Raw genomic sequence first — 20,005 nt, forward strand, 5'->3', positions numbered from 1 at the left:
GCCTGGAAATGGAGGGTTTCTGTCCAGTGAAGGAATGTCGGTGGGACAGGAGCTGCTCTGAGGAACTTCTTGGCCGCTTGTTGTTTCTTTTCATGAAGTGTTATCTCTACTTTCACAAGGTTAATTTTACCGACAATGGTTAGTGTAACTTTGAACAAATATTATTTCTGTTAACACATTAGAAAGCCCTTGCTTGATTTATACACATCCACGCACGTCTGTACTTCTCAACTAGTCTCTGATAAATTTAAAATCAGGTTACAGATAAGAATTTAATATAATGCTTGCTCCAGGCAACGCAACCTTATTTTCTGTTCAATCGTTGATATCACACATCTGGTGCCTGTGTAACACAGATACAAGCATTTTTATCTTCTTACTGCATTTGTATTGAAGTTAATTTTGTTGTTAGGAAAGATTCTGTTGGATTTATGCACACAAAGGCCTGAATTATTGAACTTGCCCAATAATGAAAAGCCTTGTAATGAGGCCTAAAAGGGCTGACTGCTATAATGGTGCTATCCTTTTCTGCATGTGTGTGAGTGTGTATCTTTATCCACATCTGTGCATATAACATGTACAATACCTGCAATGCCATCTGTGTATAACCTTTTTCCAGTGTATGAGTTCATTATCAGAGAGTAGGTTTGCCATCTCTGGTTAGACGTATTCCTGAAGGTTTCATCACATGACCTCCTGCCTCCAACCGCCCCACTCCGTCCAACATCCTTTTTTTCCCATCTCCGATATTTTTATAACTAATAAACGAAAGTGTTCAAAGAAACCACACAATTTTTAAAATCTCCCCATGATATAACTCCCTGAATTGCTCATAGCAGTGGCCAGGAGATTAATCTTTAATTCCTGGAGACTCCGGGGCAATCCTGGAGGGTTGGCAACCCTATCAGAGAGTGTTTACTGTAGTCTGGTGTTGGCCTGGCTTGTTCAGAGGCTTGTCTGTGCTTTTAAGTCAAAGGAATAACAAAAAAAAAAGGCAGGCCTACTTTGCTAATACATCAGACTCTCACCTAGGAGATGACATTCACACTTTGGCTTCTCCTAGAGTGTGAGATCATCAACCTTGACTGCAGCTGGGATCCCAAGATCACAAATATAAATACAGATGTGGGTAGTTATTTAGCCCATCTAGCTCATCCATCTATAGAAATCGACATTCCCCATCACAGTATCTAACGGCCTCTTGGTTGATTCCAGAGTTTTTGTCTCCACCATGCTACCCATGACCCTTATTCTTCAGCCCATGACCCTTATTCTTCAGCCCATGTGCCTTATTCTTCAGCCCATGACCCTAATTCTTCAGCCCATTTCCCCTATTCTTCAGTCCATGACCCTAATTCTTCAGCCCATTTCCCCTATTCTTCAGTCCATGACCCTAATTCTTCAGCCCATTTCCCTTATTCTTCAGCCCATTTCCCTTATTCTTCAGCCCATTTCCCTTATTCTTCAGCCCATGTCCCTTATTCTTCAGCCCATGACCCTAATTCTTCAGGCCATTTCCCTTATTCTTCAGCCCATTTCCCTTATTCTTCAGCCCATGTCCCTTATTCTTCAGTCCATGACCCTAATTCTTCAGCCCATTTCCCTTATTCTTCAGCCCATGACCCTTATTCTTCAGCCCATGACCCTTATTCTTCAGCCCATTTCCCTTATTCTTCAGCCCATGACCCTAATTCTTCAGCCCATTTCCCTTATTCTTCAGCCCATTTCCCTTATTCTTCAGCCCATGACCCTAATTCTTCAGCCCATTTCCCTTATTCTTCAGCCCATTTCCCTTATTCTTCAGCCCATGTCCCTTATTCTTCAGCCCATTTCCCCTATTCTTCAGCCCATGTCCCTTATTCTTCAGCCCATGACCCTTATTCTTCAGCCCATGACCCTTATTCTTCAGCCCATTTCCCCTATTCTTCAGCCCATGACCCTTATTCTTCAGCCAATGTCCCTTATTCTTCAGCCCATGTCCCTTATTCTTCAGCCCATGTCCCCTATTCTTCAGCCCATGACTCTTATTCTTCAGACATGGTGTAACTTGAGAAAGTGCTCAGGATCAACTATTTTCTAGCCCACCTAGCATGTCAAATAATGTAATGGAATCTTTAGCATCCATCTGAACCACTGGAACAGGCAGTTAGAACTCTTCCAAAAGCTGAAGAAGATTGACAAAATGATTGAAACTTTCATAGTGCTTTAATAGAAACATAAAGAATGGTAAATAACAGAAGGAGGACATTCAGCCCATCGTGCCTGTGCCGGCTCTTTTAGAGGGCTTTCCATTTAATCCCACTCCCCTACCCTGTCCCCATAGCCCTCCAAATTTTTCCCCTTCAAGTATTTATCCAATTCCCTTTTGAAAGTTATTATTGAATCTGCTTCCACCACCCTTTCAGGCCGTGCATTCCAGATCGTAACAACCCGCTGCGTAAAAAAGATTTCTCCTCATCGCGCCTCTGGTACTTTTGCCAATTACCTTAAACCTGTGTCGTCTGGTTACCGACCCATCTGCCACTGGAAACGGTTGCTCCTTATTTACTCTATCAAAACCTTTCATGATTTTGAACACCTCTATTAAACCTTCTCTGCTCTAAGAAGAAGTCGTTTGTAAGGCAAATTTCTCCAAAAATGTCCCAGTTAGCAGAAATTGTGCACTCTTACAGTATTTCTCCAACAAATGCCCAATTGTTCCTTCAGCAACACCTCCCTTCCCTCTTTTATCACTGCTCGGTCAATACCCTGGATCTCCGTACCCAACACCATCATGGGAGCACCATCACCACAGGAACTGCAGTAGTTCAAGGAGAAGGCCTACCACCACCACCTTCTCAGGGCAACTAAATGTGGCCTTGCTCACATCCTGAGAACAAATTTTTAAAAAAATCCCTAAGTTGGTATTGTTTTAAGGAGCATAACCAGGGCGACGGTTGACTAAGGCTTGGGGCTAAAGCCTGGGCTAAAGGCACCAGGGCAAATTTCCCTCTGCTCTGCTCCCAAAGAGCCCATAAAATGAGTGCAATGCAGAAGAAAATGGGTGATAATCCTTTGCTCCCATTCTGCTCCTGAATAGCACCACACTCAAATTTCCTCTTGTGGCTTTTCTGGTGTCTGCACTTGATTGCCCTTGAACAGGGCCCAGGAATGTAAATTACATGCCAGTGAATGTCAGAGCGCCTTGCACCCAGATTTCCTCTCGTGACTCCGGCTGCACATCTGGAGCAGTCTGTTGCAAGAGAAACCTGGCGTTACTGCATCCCGATCCGCTGCGTTTGTCTTAAGGCTGGTATTGCTTAAAAAAAAGGTGCTGATCCAAGCCTTGGGGAGGCAACAACAAAGTTAGCTTTCTCAAAAATGCAGCAACAGCTGCACCGTCATCCTGGTTCCAGAACGGTCCAAAAATAACATCAACAACATCTTGCATTTATATTGCACCCGTGACGTCGTAAAAGGTCCCACGACGCTTCACAGAGCGATTATCAAACAAAATTTGACACTAGGCCACATAAGGAGCTATTAGGGCAGGTGACCAAAAGCTTGGTCAAAGAGGTAATTCTAAGGAGCGTCTTAAAGGAGGAGAGAGAGTTGGAGATGATTAGGGAGGGAATCCCAGAGCTTAGGGCCTACGCAGCTGAGGGCAAGTGCCGCCAATAGTGGGACGAAGGAAATCGGGGATGCACAAGAGGCCAGAGATGGAGGAATGGATTTAAGCAGGAGCTTCTGTCCTGAGCCTTCTCCTGCATCAGTCCTTGAATGCTGCTGCTTCACACGATGCCTATGCGTTCACAATTTTAACTCCCATAAGTAAAGTCTAGCCCTCAAATTCTACAGAAACCTTTCCTTTGGGTGGAAATGGCGGAGGTACTGGCCATAATCTTCCAAACATCCGTAGATACGGGGGTGGTGCCAGAGAACTGGAGAATTGCAAATGTTACACCCTTGTTCAAAAAAGGGTGTAAGGATAAACCATGCAACTATAGGGCAGTCAGTTTAACCTTGGTGATGGGGAAACTTCTAGAAACGATAATCTGGGACAGGATTAACAGTCACTTGAACAAGTGTGAATTGATTAGGGAAAGCCAGCATGGATATGTTAAAGGTAAATTGTGTTTAACTAACTTGATAGAGTTTTTTGATGAAGTAACAGAGAGGGTAGATGAGGGCAATGCGGTTGATGTGCTGTATATGGACTTTCAAAAGGCATTTGATAAAGTGCCGCATAATAGGCTTCTCATCAAGATTGAAGCCCAGGGAATAAAGGGGGCTGTAGCAGCATGGATATAGAATTGGCTAAGGGACAGGAAACAGAGAGTAGTGGTGAATGCTTGTTTTTCGGACAAGAGGGAGGTATACAATGGTGTTCCCCAAGGGTCGGTACTAGGACCACTGCTTTTTTTGATATAGGTTAATGATTTGGTCTTGGGTGTACAGGGCACAATTTCAAAATTTGCAGATGACACAAAACTTGGAAGTGCAGTGAACAGTGAGGAGGATAGTGATAGACTTCAAGAGGACATAGACAGGCTGGTGACATGGGCAGACACGTGGCAGGTGAAATTTAATGTAGAAAAATGTGAGGTGATACATTTCGGTAGGAAGAATGAGGAGAGGCAATATAAACTAATGGGTACAATTCTAAAAGGGGTGCAGGAACAGAGAGATCTGGGGGTATAGGTACACAAATCGTTGAAGGTGGCAGGGCAGGTTGAGAAAGCGGTTAAAAAAGCATGGATTTTATAAATAGAGGCATAGAGTACAAAAGCAAGGAAGTCATCCTGAACCTTTATAAAACACTGGTTCAGCCACAACTGGAGTATTGTGTCCAGTTCTGGGCACCGCACTTTAGGAAAGATGTGAAGGCCTTATAGAGAGTTTGCAGAAGAGATTTACTAGAATGATTCCAGGAATGAGGGAGTTTAGCTACGTGGATAGACTGGAGAAGCTGAGGTTGTTCTCCTTGGAACAGAGAAGGTTGAGAGGAGATTTGATAGAAGTTTTCAAAATCATGCAGGGTCTAGACAGAAGGGCCAAGAACCAGAGGGCATAGATTTAAGGTGATTGGCAAAAGAACCAAAGCTGATATGAGGAAAAACTTTTCACACAGCGAGTGGTTAGAATCTGGAATGTACTGACCAAGGGGGTGGTGGAGGCAGAGTCAATCATGGCCTTCAAAAGGGAACTGGATAAGTACTTGAAAGGGAAAAATTTGCAGGGCTACGGGGATAGAGCGGGGGAGTGGGACTAGTGGATTGTTCTTGCATAGAGCCGGCACGGACCTGATAGGCCGAATGGCCTCTTTCCGTGCTGTAACCTTACTATGAGTCTATGATTCTTTACGAAAGCGTGAAAGGTATCTTGTTAAAGAGTGCGCTGCCACTCCTAATTTAAAAGAAGATTATGTTGCAACTGCAGCGAGTAAAATCTATTTGAAAAGGTTTTGTTAAGTCACCGACCTGACTTCCTCATGACGTCTACACTGCCAAACAATCCTGAGCTTATTTCCTCCATATCATATTAGTTTCTCAATCGTTCTAACATATTAATGACTGTGATGAGTATTGATGGTTTGTGCTGAAGGCCATTGTTCAGAAAACTTCTAACTGAGCTTTGCTAACATAAAAACAGTGTACAAGTGCCTGAAGATCCCCTTCTCTGTGGCGTCCCCACATATGCCACATGGAAACTATGACCAAAAGGAAATTTGAGTGCTAAGCTTCTGGTCCCCACAGGGTGCGGTCCAGCCACGTCGCTCCGGGTCAGTGCCAGGAGAGGAAGATCGGCCCTCCTGGTGCAAGATAAAGTGGAACAAAAGTAGCACTGGCTGTATGAGAGCACAAGAGCAGTTACGAAATGTACTGTCGGAGTACCCAACCACTGATGAAGATGTCTGGGAAGATCTGGTGGTACCTTTCAAATTACATTCAAATTACTTTGCTACGTTGACAAAGGGTCACCGACCTGAAATGTTAACTCTGTTTCTTTCTCCACGGGTGCTGGCGGACTTGCTGAGTATTTCCAGCATTTTCTGTTTTTATTTCAGAGTCTTCTCCGAACTGAAACTTGCAGTGCGGTGTGTGGCACAGAGTGCACGCAACTAACAACTGCCCATTAATTGCATTCCCTGAGTGCGGTAGCACGCACAAGGCTACCAGTTGCCTTTTAATTGCCGTATATCGGGGTCTAAATTCAACATCGTTGAGCCCATTTTTTGGGCCTAAGACGGAGCGTAACAATCACCAATTTAGTAGGGCAGAGATCCGCACTCCATCTGCACGAGCAATCGGGCCACTGCTAAATTGGTCAGTGCCTTTATTTTAGGTGCACAGAGAGCTGGGCGAGGGGAGAAAGGACTGTCGCCCTGTGTTCTTGACAGAGATGGAGAAATGAAGAGCTGTACTCACCCTTGCTACTCTTGTGAGGTCATTGAAGTAAAATTGAAGTCAATGGGAATCAGGGGGAAAACTCTCCAGTGGCTGGAGTCATACCTAGCACAAAGGAAGATGGCAGTGGTTGTTGGAGGCCAATCATCTCAGCCCCAGGATATTGCTGCAAGAGTTCCTCAGGGCAGTGTCCTAGGCCCAACCATCTTCAGCTGCTTCATCAACAACCTTCCCTCCATCATTAAGTCAGAAATGGGGATGTTTGCTGATGATTGCACAGTGTTCAGTTTCATTCGCAACCCCTCAGATAATGAAGCCGTCTGCGCCATCTCCAACAAGAGATAGTCTAACCACTTCCCTTGATATTCAAAGGCATTACCATCGCCGAATCCCCCACCATCAACATCCTGGGGGTCACCATTGACCAGAAACTTAACTGGACCAGCCATATAAATACCGTGGCTACAAGAGCAGGTCAGAGGCTGGGTATTCTGCGGCGAGTGACTCCCCTTCCGACTCCCCAAAGCCTTTTCACCATCTACAAGGCACAAGTCAGGAGTGTGATGGAATACTCTCCACTTGCCTGGATGAGTGCAGCTCCAACAACACTCACCAAGCTCGACACCATCCAGGACAAAGCAGCCCGCTTGATTGGCACCCCATCCACCACCCTAAACATTCACTCCCTTCACCACCGGCGCACTGTGGCTGCAGTGTGTACCATCCACAGGATGCACTGCAGCAACTCGCCAAGGCTTCTTCGACAGCACCTCCCAAACCCACGACCTCTACCACCTAGAAGGACCAGGGCAGCAGGTACATGGGAACAACATCACCTGCACGTTCCCCTCCAAGTCACACACCATCCCGACTTGGAAATATATCGCCATTCCTTCATCGTCGTTGGGTCAAAATCCTGGAACTCCCTACCTAACAGCACTGTGGGAGAACCTTCAGGGACTGCAGCAGTTCAAGAAGACGGCTCACCACCACCTTCTCAAGGGTAATTAGGGATTGGCAATAAATGCTGGCCTTGCCAGCGACACCCACATCCCATGAGCGAAAGAAAAAGGTCATTGAAGCGCTTTCTGCACTGCATGCAGGTCCTGGGGGTGATGCTTCTACAGTTGAAAATCTCTGCGATCTCTCTCCCACACCCGTGCTGTTCAGTGGGGTATGGTGTTGGTCCATGCTGTGTTCAGGAGGATCATGGCAGTGATTCATACATTTTATGGCTCATGGTACCTGCGTCTGCATGGCCAGGGCTCAAACCTGCACTTGTCAGTTGCTTAATGTGTCACCTGTGGCTCAGTGGGTAGCACTCTTGCCTCTGAGTCAGAAGGTTGTGAGCTCAAATCCCATGCCAGAAACTTGAGCACATAATCCAGTCTGATACCCCAGTGCAGCACTGAGGGAGTGCTGCATTGTTAGAGGTGCTGTCTTTCGGATGTGATACTAATCCGGGTTTCTGTCTGCCCTCGCAGGTAGACGTAAAAGATCCCATGGCACTATTTTGAAGAAGAGCAGGGGAGTTCTCCTCGTTGTCTTGACTAATATTCATCCCTCAACCAAAATCACTAAAAAATAGATTATCTGGTCATTATCACATTGCTGTTTGCAGGACCTTGCTGTGTGCATTGGCTGCTGCGTTTCCTACATTACAACAGTGACTACACTTCAAAAGTACATATTGGCTGTAAGCGCTTTGGGACGTCCTGAGGTTGTGACAGGTGCTATATATAATTCAAGATATTTCTTCCTCTTTTCTTTAATAACTAACTAGTGAGTACCAGCCTTTGGAAGAAGGTGGGAAGGATGTCTTCAGGGTCACGTTTGCTTCAAGGTGACATACCTGACAGTGGAAGATTGGAACCTTCTGTAGCAGACTCAATAATCTGCTACCTGAACCAGGCAGGTCATTGTTAATAATTGGTCACCTGAGGGGTAAGCCTGTCACTGTGGGTGTTGATCCTCCCCCTGAAAACCAATACCCCGGTAGGTAGGCTGGACCTGGCTGAGCAAAACAGGTGAAGCATACCAGTACTCTGTTAATCGGATTTGTTTCTGCAGGGAGAGAGAGTGCAAGAAAATCAAAAAGTTGGTATGCAGGTGCAGCAGGTGATCAAGAAAGCCAACGGAATGTTGGCTTTTATTGCTAGGGGGATAGCATATAAAAACAGGGAGGTATTGCTGCAGTTATATAAGGTATTGGTGAGACCGCACCTGGAATACTGCATACAGTTTTGGTGTCCACACTTACGAAAAGACATACTTGCTCTCGAGGCAGTACAAAGAAGGTTCACTCGGTTAATCCCGGGGATGAGGGGGTGGACATATGAGGAGAGGTTGAGTAGATTGGGACTCTACTCATTGGAGTTCAGAAGAATGAGAGGCGATCTTATTGAAACATATAAGATTGTGAAGGGGCTTGATCGGGTGGATGCGGTAAGGATGTTCCCAAAGATGGGTGAAACTTGAACTAGGGGGCATAATCTTAGAATAAGGGGCTGCTCTTTCAAAACTGAAATGAGGAGAAACTTCTTCACTCAGAGGGTGGTAGGTCTGTGGAATTTGCTGCCCCAGGAAGCTGTGGAAGCTACATCACTAGATAAATTTAAAACAGAAATAGACAGTTTTCTAGAAGTAAAGGGAATTAGGGGTTACGGGGAGCGGGCAGGAAATTGGACATGAAGCTGAGTTCGGATCGGTCAATGCCCTGTGGGTGGCGGAGAGGGCCCAGGGGCTGAGTGGCCGGGTCCTGCTCCTACTTCTTGTGTTCTTTAGATTTGTGGTTGGGATCAGATCAGCCATGATCTTATTGAATGGCGGAGCAGGCTCGAGGGGCCGATTGGCCTACTCCTGCTCCTATTTCTTATGTTCTTATGTTCTTATTCCACATCAGGCGTCCAGAATCTCCTGTGGCTTTGCTTGAAGTCCTTAAGTATGGTGATGGGCTTCCACACTGAGCTGACCAAAAAAAAACAAATTGTATATTCATTACTGTAACGGTGGAAATAGTCAATCAGGCTCTTCAGCTGTTTACATAAGCTACGGGGAGGCTCTACCAGGAATTTAAGATGGTTGTGGAAGTTGCTGCATTAAGAATAGCAACATTCTAGTTAACTAAAGGTCCAGGGCACTTGTACTCCATGCGACAGGGTCATTATTTAAGTAAAATAACGTTTTTCTATGTGATCAAATAAGTGACAAGAGCTGTGGGCATTTAACGGAGTACTTGAAAAAAATCCTAACCGCCCCCCCCCCCGACAACTGTATAAAGCCTGGCTTGTTCAGGCTGGCTGGGTAATGGAGAGAATTACTGGAAGCTCTAAGGGTGTTTATTTATCGTGCTGCTGTACTGGCAGCTATACAACAAAATCACTCTGGGTAGATTTCCATTTTGTGCATTAGTGAAGGGCAGGTCTGACACTGCCTCGAGGGCTTGAGATGCTGTTTTATATATATTCTGTAACCCGGAATGTTGTTTTAATTTACATCCATTTTAACCACACTGCCTCATTGCCAAGTGAGATTTATAGTGTGTGCCAATTTATCCGCATTATAGCAAAACAAATCACTCACATTTTTGACATTACAGAAATGGAATAAAATTCTACCTCTGGCTTTTTCTTTGAGGCTTCCTGATCTGAACTGGAGGCTTTACCGTGGCATGTTTTTACAATCTCAATTGTACTGCGCTATAAAAATAAGTCAACAAAAATACTGCAATTTACTAATAATTTCAATGCTTCCTACTTTGTAGCAAAGTTATATCAAAGTTATTCAGAAATTTCACTGAAGAAGTAACCTAATAACGTTTGTATAAAAGGAAAAGCAATGCTGAATATTTCATTTACGGAGGTGGGGTTTGTGGGATTTGTCCGCCTTGTTCGGTAACTTTACTGAAATTAGTTTTTGCAGCTTGGCCATTCTGTGCCAACTCACATGTTGAATAATGTGGTTGTTTTTCTTTGGCGGCTATACGCCGTCCTGTGGGGGCATGTGCGTTGTTTTATATCAGTTATTTTCCCCCTGCCCTCGTTCCTGCACTCCTGTGGCTGAGAGGACTGAATGGACAGTCTGTTCCCAGGCCTCAACCAACAGCTCTGGCTCAGTGGGTAGCACACTTGCCTCTAGAGAAGGAAGGTTGTGGGTTCAAGTCCCACTCCAGAAACTTGAGCATATAATCTAAGCTGCCACTCCAGTGCAGTACTGAGGGAGTGCTACACTGTCGGAGGTGACATCTTACTGATGAGACATTAAACTGAGGCTCCGTCTGTCCTCTCAGGTGGGCATAAAAGATCCCATGGCACTATTTTGAAGAAGAGTAAATAGATAGGGAGAAACTGTTTCCATTGGCAGGATCGGTAATCAGAGGACACAGATTTAAGATAATTGGCAAAAGATCCATGGGGAAATGAGGAGAATTTTTTTATGCAGCGAGTTGTTATGATCTGGAATGCACTGCCTGAAAGGGTGGTGGAAGCAGATTCAATAGTAACTTTCAAAAGTATACTTGAAAAGGAGGAATTTGCAACACTATGGGGAAAGAGCAGGGGAGTGGGACTAATTGGATAGCCCTTTCAAAGAGCCGGCACTGACACGATGGGCCGAATGGCCGCCTTCTGTGCTGTATGATTCAATGATTGTATAGGAGCTGCGGCGTTCTCCTTGGTGTCCTGGACAATATTTATTCCTCAACCAACACCCAAAAACAGATTATTTGGCCATTATCACATTGCTCTTTGTGGGACCTTGCTGAGTGCAAATTGGCTGCTGCGTTTCCTACATTAGAACAGTGACTACACTTCAAAAGTACTTCATTGGCTGTAAAGTGTCTTGGGACGTCCTGAGTTCGTGAAAGGCGCTGTATAAATGCAAGTCTTTCTTATTGTGTGAGATTGAAGTGATGGAGACTTTCCACCTGACTAGCCCACCCACCTCCCACCATCAGGCTGTGATCATGCCCCCGGACTGGGAGAACTGAACTTGTGTCCCCTCACTTTATGCATGTTGGTGCTCTGCTGTGTGCAGATTGATTTTATATATGAGAATTGTTTTTTTTTTGGAGGGGCTTGACCTGACAACATTTGAGAACCAGTGAATTAAAATGTATGGTAGACTATGAGCAAGTGATTTGTGCTGCAGAGGACGGTATTAGTTGAAGCAGGATTAACTTCCTATTGCAGAACTTTCCTGGAACTGAACCTCTTCCAACCTTTACCGACGACAGGGTAGATTTTGATCTTCACCGCCTGGGTGGTAATCTGGCAGAGCGGATCCTGCCCAATTTTCATTCTGCCGATGATGGAAATCTACCTCGACGAAACACATTCAATCACAAACAGGTTAGGTAAGTATCTTAGACACCACTCAGCCAGGCTATTAAAAATTTTTAAAAACGGACCTTTTTGTGATTGACTGAAGGGTATCCCAGCTGTTGATTGAAGATGGCTCAGCTCCATGGTGCTCTCATGTCCTACTAGACCCAATAACAGGCACCAATAACAGTAAAAACTGTGCAATTAAGGTCAGAAGAAATTCATGAACATTGAAAATCTGTCATAAAAACTGGAGAAATGCTCAATGGGTCAATCAGCATCTGAAATAGAGAAGATAGGTTAACGATTCGGATTTTCTGTCAGTGGAGTTAAAGGTACGCGACTAAAGTTTTTCTTCCTTTCTCTTTTGTCAGTTGTGTGCTGCTCACCTAACGACCCCGCCGGAGGCTCCGAACCATTACCAGGCCGTGTGTCGGGCACTGTTTGCAGAGTCCATGGAGTTACGGACCTTCTTGGCCAAAATAAAAAGTGCTAAAGAGGTAAGAGATCAGCTAACAGGTAAAGAGGAGTCGTAGCTGGTAGCAGAGATTGTTGGTAACCAGCTTCTGAATTTCCAACAATGCTGTTTTTTAAAATAATCTCCAGGAGATGTGCAAGAGCAATCTAGAGTAACTTGGCCTTTTTTGTGTTCTTTCCCCTTTCCTTCCTTCCTCCTTCCCCCCCACATGGGGCAGCACCTAGTCTTTGCTCCCTAGGCTACCTTCAAGGTCTGGATGAAATCAGAAACTTTTTATAGATATGTGTTACGTAGAAATGAACAACACAGAAACAGGCCGTTCGGCCCAACAGGTCCATTTTAGAGTCTATCCTCCACACGAGCAGTAGTTCTTATCCCACATGCCCGCCCTGTTCCCATATCCCTTTATCCCTTGTTCCGTCAACTACCTATCTAACCTGTTAAATGTTGACGTGATCCGTAAACTTGAGCTCATCCAAAACTCTGCTGTCCGTTTCCTAACTCACACCAAGTCCCGCTCACCCAAAATTCTCATCCTTGTGTTCAAATCCCTCCATGGCCTCACCCCAACCTATCTCAGTAACTTCCTCCAGCTTTACAACCCTCCAAGATCTCTGCGCTCCTCCAATTCTGACCTCTTGCGCATCCCCAATTTCCTTTGCTCCACCATTAGCAGCCATACCTTCAGCTGCCTAGACCCTGAGCTCTGGAATTTCCTCCCTAAACCTGTCTATTTCTCTCTCCTTTTTTAAGTTGCTCCTTAAAACCTTCTTCTTTGACCAAGCTTTTGGTCACCTGTCATAATATCTTGTTAAGTGACTTGTGTCAAATTTTGTCTGATCTCACGCCTTGGGATGATTTACTACGTTAAAGGCTCTATATAAATGTTGTTGCTTTATTCACATTCATAGAATCATAGAATCATAGAAGTTACAACATGGAAACAGGCCCTTCGGCCCAACATGTCCATGTCGCCCAGTTTATACCACTAAGCTAGTCCCAATTGCCTGCACTTGGCCCATATCCCTCTATACCCATCTTACCCATGTAACTGTCCAAATGCTTTTTAAAAGACAAAATTGTACCCGCCTCTACTACTGCCTCTGGCAGCTCGTTCCAGACACTCACCACCCTTTGAGTGAAAAAATTGCCCCTCTGGACCCTTTTGTATCTCTCCCCTCTCACCTTAAATCTATGCCCCCTCGTTATAGACTCCCCTACCTTTGGGAAAAGATTTTGACTATCGACCTTATCTATGCCCCTCATTATTGCACCAGTAGTGCATTTCATGGTCTCACAAACCTGCTCCTGCACTCTGTTCTAAATCTCTTACGTTTAAAGCTGTGTCCTCTCATTCTAGACCTTTCAACCACTGGAAACATTCTGTCTCCGTCTACCTAGTCCTAACCCTTCATAATTTCAAACAACATCACTTGTTGCTGAATATATTGAGTCGTCCATTCAGACTAAAGGAATTCAATATGTGCTTTATAATGGGTGCAGAGGTCGACAGGTTCAGCTCAGAGATCAATCAAACAGAGCAATCGATTGGGTAAAACTCTTATCTGGTCTGGAGGGATAAAGCTGTTAACTGCAGGTGAAAGATTGTTAAAGGTAGTTAATGGGATATCGTATTTTATAATGGACAGTTATCTATATAGAAAAAAGGTCTGCTCCCAACCCTTGGTTTCTTACCACCTCGAGGTGTATTGATGACCTTTGGACTGAAGTGGTGCTCCTGCCTCACCAATCATCATTTTACTAACCCAGGCCTGTGCCATTGTAGATATTTATTTTCTTTCTTGCCCCCCTCCCCTCCCAAAAACAATGTGTTAGAATAGAATCATAGAAGTTTACAACATGGAAACAGGCCCTTCGGCCCAACATGTCCATGTCGCCCAGTTTATACCACTAAGCTAGTCCCAATTGCCTGCACTTGGCCCATATCCCTCTATACCCATCTTATCCATGTAACTGTCCAAATGCTTTTTAAAAGACAAAATTGTACCCGTCTCCACTACTGCCTCTGGCAACTCGTTCCAGACACTCACCACCCTTTGAGTGAAAAAATTGCCCCTCTGGACCCTTTTGTATCTCTCCCCTCTCACCTTAAATCTATGCCCCCTCGTTATAGACTCCCCTACCTTTGGGAAAAGATTTTGACTATCGACCTTATCTATGCCCCTCATTATTTTATAGACTTCTATAAGATCACCCCTAAACCTCCTACTCTCCAGGGAAAAAAGTCTCAGTCTATCCAACCTCTCCCTATAAGTCAAACTAAGATGTCTGGGAAGATCTGGTGGTACCTTTCAAATTACATTCAAATTACTTTGCTACGTTGACCTGAAATGTTAACTCTGTTTCTTTCTCCACGGGTGCTGGCGGACTTGCTGAGTATTTCCAGCATTTTCTGTTTTTATTTCAGAGTCTTCTCCGAACTGAAACTTGCAGTGCGGTGTGTGGCACAGAGTGCACGCAACTAACAACTGCCCATTAATTGCATTCCCTGAGTGCGGTAGCATGCACAAGGCTACCAGTTGCCTTTTAATTGCCGTATATCGGGGTCTAAATTCAACATCGTTGAGCCGTGTGGTTGATAGCGAGCAGGAAAGCTGTAGATTGCAGGAAGATATCAATGGACTGGTCAGGTGGGCAGAAAAGTGGCAAATGGAATTCAATCCAGAGAAGTGTGAGGAAATGCATTTGGGGAGGGCAAACAAGGCAAGGGAATACACAATAAATGGGAGGATACTGAGAGGTGTAGAGGAACAAAGGGACCTTGGAGTGCATGTCCACAGAGCCCTGACGGTAGCAGGACAGGTAGATAAGGTGGTTAAAAAAGCATACGGGATACTTTCCTTTATTAGCAGAGGCATAGTATATAAGAGCAGGGAGGTTATGCTCGAACTGTATAAAACATTGGTTAGACCACAGCTTGAGTACTGTGTACAGTTTTGGTTACCACACTAAAGGAAAGATGTGATTGCACTCGAGAGGGTACAGAGGAGATTTACGAGGATGTTGCCAGGGCTGGAGAACTTTAGCTATGAGAAAAGATTGGATAGGATGGGGTTGTTTTCTTTGAGAAAAGATTGGATAAGCTGGGGTTGTTTTCTTTGGAACAAAGGAGGCTATGGGGAGATTTAATTGAGGTATATAAAATTATGACGGGACTAGATAGAGTGGATAGGGATAGGACTTAGCAGAGGGGTTAGTGACCAGACGGCATAGATTTTAAATAATTGGTAGAAGGATTAGAGGGGAGCTGAGGAGAAATCTTTTCATCCAGAGGGTGGTGGGGGTCTGGAACTCACTGCCTGAAAGGGTGGTAGAGGCAGAAACCCTCAACTCATTTAAAAAGTACTTGGATGTGCACTTGAAGTGCTGTAACCTACAGGGCTACGGACCAAGTGCTGGAAAGTGGGATTAGGCTGGATAGCTCTTTTTTGGCCGGTACGGACACGATGGGCCGAATGGTTTCCTTCTGTGCTGTAACTTTCTATGATTCTATGACATTTTTTTGATAATTTTTTGACATCGGTCTGATTTTACAGGAAAAAGATTGAGAGCTGCATGAGAAAGTTGAATTGAATTCAAGTTTCTTGTCAGGGTCTCGGCATGAGGATAAGTAATTTTCAAATTGAATTACATAGTAGGAGCAAAAGCTGTAACAGAATCTCATTCAGTCAATAACTGGTGTTGCACAAATGTTTGATTATAGAGTTGGCCACGTGGGATTCTGCGCTGCATCTTGATGCGCATTGCCAAACATGCGGGGGGAATCGATCTTTAACTCACTGCCAGGGCGTGAAACTAGTGTTGCGGATCAGACGTCTGCACGTTCAACTTAATTCCATAACGAGCGGCCAATCCGTAACGCCAGTTTTACGCCCAGGCGGAAAGTTGAATGTTTCAATAATTTCAACAAAAGCGACTGATTTGTAGTGAAGTTAATATTGCAACGCAAGGGTCCAGAAAAGGCCAACTGACCCGACAAGCTGTCCTTTGTACTCGGTCTCAGCAACCCCTCCCCCACCCCACTTTTCCGTCCTATTCCCATACTTCTCAATCCCCTCTTCTCAGGAAACGCACCTTCTTGTCTCTTGAAACCTTTTATACTATTTTCTTCAGTGGACTTCTTTTGAATTTGTGTGAAATTTTATCAATCACCTTCATCGTTTTGAGAACTTCTATCAGGGTCACCATGAGGCTTTTTTCCTTGCCAGTGAAAACTAGCCCATCTTCTTTAACTTAGATTCCTGACACCTTCATTATGCCATTCCTTCTCAAAGACAATAACACCCTTACTATAGTATAGCGACCAGTGTTACACACAGTTCTCCAGATGGACTTTAGCTATTGCTTGAAACATTAACAACAGCAAATATTTTGATATGGATTCTTTCCTGCTAGAGAGTCCACACTCTGTTTTGTATTTTTCATTGTTCCTCTCTCCACAAATTCACCAAGATAAATATAGATGAGGGTGGCCATTCAGCCCATCTGAGCTGATCTGTCGAGGACGAAAGTCACTGTGCCCCTAACTGGGTATTAAATGAACCTAAGGTTTTTGCCTCCATTATCTTACCCAGAAGACCATTCCAAGTATTGATCATTCATAGAATCATACAACACAGAAGGAGGCCATTCGGCCCATCACGCTTGTGCTGACTCTTTGAAAGAGCTAACTAAATAGTCCCACTCGCCTGCTCTTTCCCCATAGCCCTGCAATTTTCTCCCCTTCAATGATTATATCCAATTCCCTTTTGAAAGTTACTATCGAATCTGCTTCCACCACCCTTTCAGGCAGTGCATTCCAGATCATAACAATTTGCTGCGTAAAAAAAATTCTCCTCAGCTCGCCTCTGGTGCTTTTGCCAATTACCTTAAATCTGTGCCCTCTGGCTACCGACCTTCCTGCCAGTGGAAATAGTTTCTCCTTATTTACTCCATCAAAACCCCTTATAATTTTGAACACCTCTATTAAATCATTCTGCGCATGAAGAAATTCTTCCTGACGTTTGCCCTAAATTTAACTAGTTTCAACCTATGGCTCTTATTCTAATGCCTTGACTTACACTGAAACTGTGCTCTGGATTTACTTTGTCCATACTATTTGCTATCATAAGTGTCCATAAGGCCCCGTCTCAGTCGCTTCTTCAAAGCTAAAGATCCCCGATTTCCCTGTCTTGCCTCGTAATTTGGTGGCTTGAATGTTTCTCTTGTGTCTCGGTAACTAAAACTGTCCACATTGCTGAAGGTGCAGTACAACCACGGCACTGAAGTTTGCATAGGACTTACTCCGACTCATTTTACTGCTAGCAATATAGTTCGGCACCGTATTTGTTTTGTTTATTGCCACTCCACATGACTGTATGTAAATACCGAGTCCCCTATGCCCCCAGATCTCTTTCACCTTTAGCTAGTTCTGCAACATAGTGCATGTATGACACACATTCTTCCTTTAACTAACACCGTCGTAAGTTTGTCTGTATTAAATTTCATCTGACACCGTTTTGCCCGTTTACAGATTTTATTTAACTCCTTTCAGAGGTCCCTGGCTGCTTACTTAGAATTAACCATCCCCCCGCCCCCATTTAGAACTTAACCAATATGCATTGAATTTCTGAATCAAGTCATTGATGCAGATTAAAACAACAGGAGCCACAGCACCAAAGCACAATAACGTTGAAATAAGGTCGGAGTAGTTCCGTGCCATTCTGACACAGCACAGGAGGTCCAGGAAGGGCCTAACAGTAATACAGTTGCACCAAGCCCTTCAGTTCCTAAAGGAGCTAAATGGGTGGCCAGAATTTTTTAATTTGTAAAGGTGGCCTCCCTTCAACCTGCTCTAAACCGGTGCTCTGTGGCTGGGCTTGTGCTCTGGCTTGTGTGCTGGCTCCTGACTCCCTTTGTGCTCGCTGCCCGCACTGGGTGCCTCGGGCAGATCTCCACGCGTGCTTTTCTGGGATGCTCACCATTGTATAAATCACCCCATCGATTAGAGGCAGCACTGCTATTGGAGGAGAAACACCCTCGCAGTTATATTCGGAACTTGCTGCTAATTTCAGCGACGCCATTGGCAGCAAATTGCTAATGAAAATGGGTTATAAGAAGGGAATATGGCACGATTGAAGTTATTTCATTGGGACTCCTTGATCTTACCTAGAGAATTGTAAACAATTTTACAACACCAAGTTATAGTCCAGCAATTTTATTTTAAATTCACAAGCTTTCGGAGATTTTCTCCTTCCTCAGGCAAATGTTTCAAGATCTCCTTGAAGCCTACGCATTTATACATATTGAACAATAATAAATGGTGTTTACAGACTGCCCCTGCAACTGCCCGTTGCCAAGGCAATCACCGTGTTCAGACAGAGAGGTGTTACCTGCAGAACCTCCGAATACACATTCAATAAAAAAACAAACAGGGAAAAAAAAACAGAGAAAAAAAAAACACAGAGAGAGGCAGAAACATCCGGAAGGCAGAGAGAGCCAGCAAATGACCCATTATATTAAAAACAGATAACATTTGTTCGCTGGTGGGGTAACGTGTAGCGTGACATGAACCCAAGATCCCGGTTGAGGCCGTCCTCATGGGTGCGGAACTTGGCTATCAATTTCTGCTCGACGATTTTGCGTTGTCGTGTGTCTCGAAGGCCGCCTTGGAGTACGCTTACCCGAAGGTCGGTGGATGAATGTCCATGACTGCTGAAGTGTTCCCCGACTGGGAGGGAACCCTCCTGTTTGGCGATTGTTGCGCGGTGTCCGTTCATCCGTTGTCGCAGCGTCTGCATGGTCTCGCCAATGTACCATGCTCTGGGGCATCCTTTCCTGCAACGTATGAGGTAGACAACGTTGGCTGAGTCACAGGAGTATGAACCATGCACCTGGTGGGTGGTGTCATCTCGTGTGATGGTGGTATCTGTGTCGATGATCTGGCATGTCTTGCAGAGGTTACCGTGGCAGGGTTGTGTGGCGTCGTGGACGCTGTTCTCTTGAAAGCTAGGTAGTTTGCTGCGAACGATGGTCTGTTTGAGGTTGGGTGGCTGTTTAAAGGCGAGTAGTGGAGGTGTGGGGATGGCCATAGCGAGGTGTTTGTCCTCATTGATGACATGTTGAAGGCTGCGGAGAACATGGCGTAGTTTCTCCGCTCCGGGGAAGTACTGGACGACAAAGGGTACTCTGTTGGTTGCGTCCCGTGTTAGTCTCCTGAGGAGGTCTATGCGATTTTTTGCTGTGGCCCGTCGGAACTGTCGATCGATGAGTCGAGCGTCATATCCCGTTCTTACTAGGGCGTCTTTCAGCGTCTGTAGGTGTCCATCGCGTTCCTCCTCGTCTGAGCAGACCCTGTGTATTCGCAGGGCCTGTCCATAGGGGATGGCCTCTTTGACGTGGTTAGGGTGGAAGCTGGAAAAGTGGAGCATCGTGAGGTTGTCCGTGGGCTTGCGGTAGAGTGAGGTGCTGAGGTGCCCGTCTTTGATGGAGATTCGTGTGTCCAAGAAAGAAACTGATTCTGAGGAGTAGTCCATGGTGAGCTTGATGGTGGGATGGAACTTGTTGATGTTATCGTGTAGTCTCTTTAGTGATTCCTTGCCGTGGGTCCATAGAAAGAAAATGTCGTCGATGTATCTGGTGTATAGTGTTGGTTGGAGGTCTTGTGCAGTGAAGAAGTCCTGCTCGAACTTGTGCATGAAAATGTTGGCGTATTGGGGTGCGAATTTGGTCCCCATGGCTGTTCCGTGTGTTTGGGTAAAGAACTGGTTATCGAAGGTGAAGACATTGTGATCCAGGATGAAGCGGATGAGTTGTAGGAT

The 20,005-nt window shown here is 44.9% G+C and overlaps 1 protein-coding gene across 5 annotated transcripts in view; it reads left to right on the forward strand.

Moving 5' to 3' along the window:
- The window catches only part of LOC137310398 (protein spire homolog 1-like), a 280,950-nt gene that overhangs the window by 148,048 nt on the left and 112,897 nt on the right, over positions 1-20,005 (forward strand). For all 5 annotated transcript variants that reach the window (XM_067978235.1, XM_067978246.1, XM_067978243.1 and 2 more), the window contains exon 4: positions 12,082-12,207. In XM_067978235.1, the coding sequence (XP_067834336.1) occupies positions 12,082-12,207 (126 nt within the window). The remainder of the gene's footprint in view (positions 1-12,081; positions 12,208-20,005) is intronic.

This window comes from Heptranchias perlo, chromosome 3 (assembly GCF_035084215.1).
Source record: "Heptranchias perlo isolate sHepPer1 chromosome 3, sHepPer1.hap1, whole genome shotgun sequence".
Classification (NCBI taxonomy): Eukaryota; Metazoa; Chordata; class Chondrichthyes; order Hexanchiformes; family Hexanchidae; genus Heptranchias; species Heptranchias perlo.